Below are 6,879 nucleotides of genomic sequence, written 5' to 3'. Positions count from 1 at the left end.
AAGGAGGGCTCAGAGGGAACAGGGGAGGGGAAACAGTTGAATCCTCTACATTCTCTCATTGCAGTTCTCAGAGTCCCATTCGTTCCCCATCGGCACCCTAACTTTCACATAAGAGAGCCGGCAAAACAACAAACTTCAGCTGACGCTGTGCTTTGGTAAACACGGGATAAACTCTGTTTTTGAACTTTGGCTCTCAGTAAGGAGGCTCAAGAGACAAACTAACAGGGTCTCTGAGTTTCAATCCATGCCTTGAGTCAAGATTTGAGTTTTTCCTTCTCCTGTAGGCTGCGTTGTTCTGTTGGAAGCAGTCACCCCAACCCCCATGTTCATTCATGTTCTTGTTGCCATTCCTTTATTATGACCACTTTGTCCCCAGAAATCTTGCCTTCAGTGGGCACTTTATTCCCAGGGACCACAGATGATCATTGAAGTAGCTGTTTCTATTACTGCATGATACTAATTCTACGCCTTCTATTTACTAACTGGGTCTCTAATGTCTTCAGCCACACTAAGCCAGACAACTAATCCCAGATTCTTCCATTTCTTGAGGGACTGTTGTCTACAACTCACTCACTGGCCCAGTTTCTACACAAGACAGTGTTCTTGGTTGCAAAGAACAGAAGCAGGAAATACGTTTATTGGGATGTTAATAAGTAGCCCAGGGAATTTACGTGGCCAGGACTACAGTTAAATCACGCAATGGTTAAAGTCTAGTTGGTTGCTTCACCCACCACCAGCGCCACCACCAGTGCCAGCCTTGGACACTGATGCCACAGTCAGCACTGCACCAAGACACAAGACGCCACTGCCACCTCTTACCACCATCGTCAGAATGAATTTCTAAATAATTCCATGCTTTATGCAACACTCATTCCACATTCAAATATCTCACTGGTCAAGCTTAGATCACAAGCCCATGTTCTAACTGCCAGAGAACCCGAAGGGGAACTCGATGCCTCCATCCAGCTTCCATGATGGGAGGTGAAGCTGGGATTCCACCTATCTTAAGATTTCCCCAAATGAGATCGGATATTTGTATACTTGGCAGCCAAAAGCAACAGATTACCTGATAGGTATGTTTTATTAGAGAAAAATCAGAAAAACTAGTCTGTTAAGTAATCATCCTAGGAATTTTAGTAGAGGTGGTGATAGTACCAAATATTGTTTAAGTGTTGAGAAAGTATAAGCAATATTGATGATCGCTGTGGAAATTGTCCATGCACTAGAGATATTGGGAGTGGTGGCCATATCACTTGTGTATGGAATTCCTAGAATGAGGGTACTGGGGAAAATTTGGTGTTGACAAAATAAATCCCAGTAGCGGGTTGTTGGTTGCTTATTGAACATCTATCCTCTGCCCTTTTTCCGTTCTAACACACTCCTTTTTTGTTCCCATAGTCAGTATGAGTCAGGGAAGAGTGACCCCATCCCAGTGCTATGGGTAGATCCTGCGTAGTCGAAGGCAATCAGCTCGATCCCATCCCCCTGCCAACGCCCAATGGGTGAACGACACCATTCTGATCAACAAGACAGTGAGGGAAAATCTGCTAGGGGCTCCCGGGAAAGAGTCCCTAGCAACTAAGAAAGAGACACAGGAAGGATTATCTCTCTTGTTGCTCTGGACCTTCCAATTCTGGTCCATTCCCTACTTTCAGCCTGAGTTAGGCAGATAAGAGAATTGGTAAGAACCTGGGCTCTTGATGACGTCACTGAGCTACTGACTTTCTCATTCCTAGAGGCTGATCTGTCTCCGGACTTTTTATAAGGTAATACAAATCCTTAACGTTTAACCAGTTTGAGTCACAATTTCCATAACTTGCAGCCAAAACATCCTAAGTGATATATAAAGATGCTCCCTCACCACCACGCTTTCCCCACCAAACCTCACACCCACCAGGCATCCACCCCCTCACCTTCAGGGCATTTCTCCTCCTTGGGTCCCCTGCGTGGCCCTGTGCATGTTTGTCTACCTTCCCAGGCTGGTATTCCTTCTCCCTACGGTTTGTTGTCCAAAGCCCCATCACTCCTCCCAGTGGAACGGAATACCCACCCAGAGGAGGCTGCAGATCTGCAACAAGGAAAACCACAGATGCCCTGGTGGTCTCTGAACCCACATCTGAACCCCTCCCTGGGGACTCAGAACACCTGCAGGGAGTGGTGGCGTCACAGAGGGCTGAGGTCCTCTCGTGCAGGGACAGAGCAGCACAAACCCAGTGCCAAATGGGTGAGGTCATGTTTATTGTTTGCTGTGTGGCCCCAGTAGGTCACTCACCCTCTTGAGTTTCAATTTCCTGACCACTTTCACTTCCTTACACAATCTTCCTTGGGAGGGTCCTATGGGCTGCCTGTTGTGCAATGCCTTTGTACGTAGCAGAGCCCTATCTGCAAGTGGGGGCAGGGGCCTCTGGCTGTCAAGAGACCTTCTGGAGTCCCCTGGAAGGGCCCTGGCATCGCCCCCTCCTGACAGCTCTCTGCACTTATCATAGAGTTGCTTTTGGACTCCTGCAGGCTAATGGGTTCACCTATGTCAACATTATCTTTTCTAGGCATTCATAACCGTTTTAGGAACAGGCACCTTTGCTTGCGTAGGTAGCTGCCAGTTACATGTGGTGGGCACACAGAGTCTTGCTGACTGTTACGTCCTTCACCACCATCATCATAACCACCACCAACTCTCTCCTCAGATAACCTGGTCAGGGAGAGGCCAGGAGTCTGCCCGGGACCAGGAACACCCTTCGAAAGGTTGACCCTTGCCCATAGCTTCCTAGTCTCTGTATATCACCCTAAAGCTAATATATGTGTAATTAACATACTTTCATAATGTCCCTAAAACCACACAAGTCACACCCCCAGCCCTGATCCTCTTCCCTCAGTGACTCCAGCCTGCGCTGCTGCACCCCCAAAATGCCTGGATGGGGAAAGGAAGCACGACGGGGCATGGTGGGCTGAGGGGGCCTCTAAGGGCCTACATTCCCTGACGAGTTACATCATGGCCCAACCTGCAGAATGCCAGAGACCCCCACCCTCAAGCCCCTGCACACTTACCACGCCTCCCCACATACCTGCAGGTCCTTCAACTAAGCTCCTTCTTTACCTGGGACCTGGGGCTCGCTGCCCCAGATCCCTCGCCCCCACAACCACCCTGCCCTCTGCATCTCTGGGCTCTTCCCTGTCCTTGGGGAGAGGACCCAAAAGTCTGTTCTGCACTGTAACCAGTCCCTTCCCATAGAAACGACCGTGGCAAGGTTCCAGAAGGACCCCCGAGCCTGTGTCTCCCCCTCAGTCCTCAGCCATTTCTAACTAGGGAGGCTCTCCCCCAAGACGTGGGGAAGATACCGGACGCCCCCGACTCCTTCCCTCCCCAGTCAGGGCTGCAGCCTGGATAGTACTTCTGTGAGGTGTGGACAGGCCCAGCCCTCTAGGAAGAGCAACCTGCAGGGTGAGGGCAGGCAGAGAGCGCCATCTAGGTGTAGAAAAAGCCCAGCTTCCCTCTGGAGAGCCGGGGTGTAAATTCCAGCCCCATTCGGCCCTCAGCCAGGGGCTTGGTATAGGCCACCAAGTACACAACCACAAGCCATCCCCCTTCCTCTGCACCTGCAGGTCCAGGGTGACCACTTTAGCGCCCCAAAGGCAGGCAGGGGTCACGGCCTGGGTGTCCAGCCCTTTGGAAGCCCCGTTCTCTGCAAAGGGAGGGAGATAAGGGCAGAGGCCAGCCACCTGCAGCCCTGCCTGAGGCCAGCACACACAGGGATGGCAGGGCCAGGTCTCACTCAACTGTCGTCGGAGTTGTCGCTGTGGCACGGACCCTGAGACAGAGAGCCAGTGGCCCGATCCGGATCACCAGCATCTATCAGGGAGTGGGGCCTGGTTACAGGGTCTTCCCTCATCAAGAGGGACAAAGAAATGAGCATCTGCCAGGGAGGGATCAGCTATAAACAGGACCCTGGAGACTTTTGCCTTGGGAAGTACAGTGCCTGCCCCAGGGTGGGAGTACAGCAATAGGGCTTGGTGGGTGGCACATGATGACCAATGGGAATTAGTCAAAGGGCAGCCTGTCAACTCTCCTCCCCTCTAACTCCAGGAGAGCTGACCGCCCTTCAGCCAGGGTCTCTCCAGTGGAAGCCTGAGCCATGGGTGGGGCAGGGCAAGAGGGAGGGACAAGCGGCTGGAGTTGTAAGTGTGTGAAAGCTGGCTTCCAAGAAGCCAGGGCCAAGAAATAACAGGGAGAGGGTGACGATGGAGGGAGGGGTGAAAGAGCCCTGGAAGGAGCAGCCAGCAACAGGCCAGGCTGAGGGAAGGACCCTCCGCCCCAACCCACAACCCCCGGAGGCCCACTTTCTTCCAGACTTCCTTCCCCATCATCCGGCTCAAGCTGCCACATGCCAAATTTCCAGTGCCTTGCCCTGGGCCTCAGACCACCAGCCCTTCTCCTGGGTGGGGCCCACACCAGAGGCTTTATGATCCTGGTCTCCTCCCTGGCCACTGCCAGTTCTTTTCTTGTCCTGGGCAAAGGTCCCAGGGGCCTTTCCCAAATTCCCACCCAAAGAACCTCACTCCATCGGCCCCAACCTCCTTCAGCTCGAGCCTGGCAGGCCTGGCTGCCCACAACAGCGGGACCAGGAGAGCCCAAAGCCTGGGCATGCAGGCCCTGCTGCAAGCGTGTGTCTGACCTCCGGGCCTGGGGAGGTGAAGGTCTTTGGGGAGGCCCAGCTTACCCATCAGTGCAAATGGCAGCTGACCCAGCCTGGGCCACCCACCTCCCTGACCCAGCCCTGAGCTCCTGACGTCAAGGGGGAAGGGCACGGATGACAAACCCAAGAGGGCTTCACCTTCTGCCGATCAAGAGGCTCTCCTGACCCCACCCACTCCCTAAGAATCTGGGCCCCCCAATCTCTATGCTCCCTATGAAGACAGCAATGGTCCCTGAGAGCTGCCCACAGACCCCTCCCTTCCTCGCTGTGAGAAACTGGGGCTCCCGGGCCCCCCGCAACAGCTCCTCTGGATGTCCCTGTTCTCAACCAAGCGGAGACACCAGCAAGTGAGACAGAGAAAGACACAGAGCAGCATCATTTACAATAAATGCTATATTGTGTTCACATGGGAGAATTGGAGACTCGCAGACTTCCTGTCCCCAAATGAGACGTTCCTGTGAAGGAGGCTGAGGGCTTCTGGGCTGAGAGGTTACTGCAGGGATGGGGTGAGACCTGGGAAAGGAAGGGAGAGGAGGAGCGCGGAAGGAGGTGGGAAGGGGGGGGGGGGGGTTAGGCAGTAAGGGAGGAGAGGGAGTTAGGAAAGGAGGAGGATGGGGCTGAGGCAGTTTCCTCACCTCAGGGTCCCACTTCCCCTCAACCTGGAGGACCTGGAGAAACCCACATCTCCCACCCCCACCCACGGGCATCCAGGGCCCTTGTGGGAGAGGAAGGGATGGAGACTGAGAAGGGGGAACTAGGGCCTGGGGAGTGCCAGCTAGGGGTCCTAAGTGGCAGTGGGCATAGGGACAGGGGTGGGGCAGGGAAGGACTTAGGACTGGGATGCTGGGATGGGGGTTAAGGATTTAGGGTGGAAGGAACAAGGATGGGTAAGGGGAGAAAACATAAATGGGGAGAGATGTAGGGCTGGGAGCTGGATAGGGGAGAGGTGTGATTAAGAAGTGGGTTTAGACGGGGAGAAGATATAAGGAATGCGGGAAGGGTCCCCCAGGGAGTTACCTTAGCAGAGGGTAGGAGGCAGGGATGGGCTGATGGCTGGTGACAGGTGTTGGGGGGCAGGTGGTAGGGATGCGCACAGGGAACAAGAGACTGAGGCCTGAGATGGGCAAAGGATGTGGGGACTGGGAATCTGAGAGAGGCCACATAGATGAGGGCTGACACAGGAAGGTGCATTGGGACAGAGATCTGAGCGACCACATCTGGTTTGCACAATGACTGTTCAAGGTATCAGGACAAGTATGCTATACACATTTTACAAGTTCAGAAAAGCTACTGAGTTGCCCAAGGTCCCACAGTGGAAGATCCTGGATTTGACCTGGGTCTGCAGGTGGGTTTCATCCAAGTTGAGAGGGTGCCGGTCTGGGGATGGTCTAATTTTGCCCAGGATTCCAGGAGGCTGAGCTGCACGCGTCCTTGGCCATCTCTTGAAATGGATGCAGAGCAGATGCTTCCTTCCCGCTGTCCAGGGCAGGTGGATAGGGTAGGGCAGGGTTCACATCGAGGACAAGTCCATCTCAGGTGTCTGGGTGTGCACCTGCCACAGAGCACATGAGAAGGAGTCAGAACAGAGCCACCCTGCTCAGGCTGGCTGGCAGGTCACTGCCTCCTGGCCCCAGCCCAGCCGCCGGCTCTGGTGGGCGGGTGGGGCATCTGGAGCTGGACCTGGGAGAACTTACCATCCCCCCTTTGCCCTCTCACCCTCACATTGGTGTCCACCTTCTCCAAGGCCACCTGGAAGTTTTCATCCTTGACTAGAGAGTGAGAAAAGAGGAGGGGAGAGAAGAGGGAGAGGGAAGAAACATGAGGCAGGCAGGGCTTCAGGGGGCTTCTGTGCCCCTACGTGCCCTGCCAGGACAGCCTGTGCAGGACCTGGCCTCCTCAGGAGGGGCACGGGGAAGAGGCGACACCAGCGGCCTGGCAGGAGGTATGTGTCTGTCCTGGCCAGGGAAGGTCATCCGGTCCTGCCCAGGCTGCTGTGGTACCCAGGGAAGCCCCTGCCCCACTTCCCCAGGAGGCAACACTCACAATGTCGGTCATCCTGGAAGCCCAAGTTGGAAAAAGTCCCTGCGGTGTCCTCATCCCACATCTCGAAGCATTTCTTGTCATCGTCCCAGGACCTGGGTGGGGACACCGCGGCGTCAAGGCAGGGCCTTCGCGTCTGTGACCCCTC

The 6,879-nt window shown here is 54.6% G+C and overlaps 1 protein-coding gene across 1 annotated transcript in view; it reads right to left on the bottom strand.

The window, feature by feature from the left end:
* Window positions 1–5,066: 5,066 nt before the first annotated feature.
* The window catches only part of LOC100630790 (mucin-3B), a 97,078-nt gene continuing 95,265 nt past the window's right edge, over window positions 5,067–6,879 (bottom strand). The window contains exons 12-14 of the mRNA XM_070232571.1: window positions 6,735–6,826; window positions 6,408–6,460; window positions 5,067–6,243 (exon numbers count right to left, since the gene is read on the bottom strand). Coding sequence (XP_070088672.1) covers window positions 6,202–6,243; window positions 6,408–6,460; window positions 6,735–6,826 — 187 coding nt within the window. The 3' untranslated portion in view covers window positions 5,067–6,201. The remainder of the gene's footprint in view (window positions 6,244–6,407; window positions 6,461–6,734; window positions 6,827–6,879) is intronic.

Source organism: Equus caballus, chromosome 13, assembly GCF_041296265.1.
Source record: "Equus caballus isolate H_3958 breed thoroughbred chromosome 13, TB-T2T, whole genome shotgun sequence".
NCBI lineage: Eukaryota > Metazoa > Chordata > Mammalia > Perissodactyla > Equidae > Equus > Equus caballus.
The sequence above is the reverse complement of the archived record's forward strand: the minus strand, read 5'-3'. Positions and strand labels throughout refer to the sequence as shown.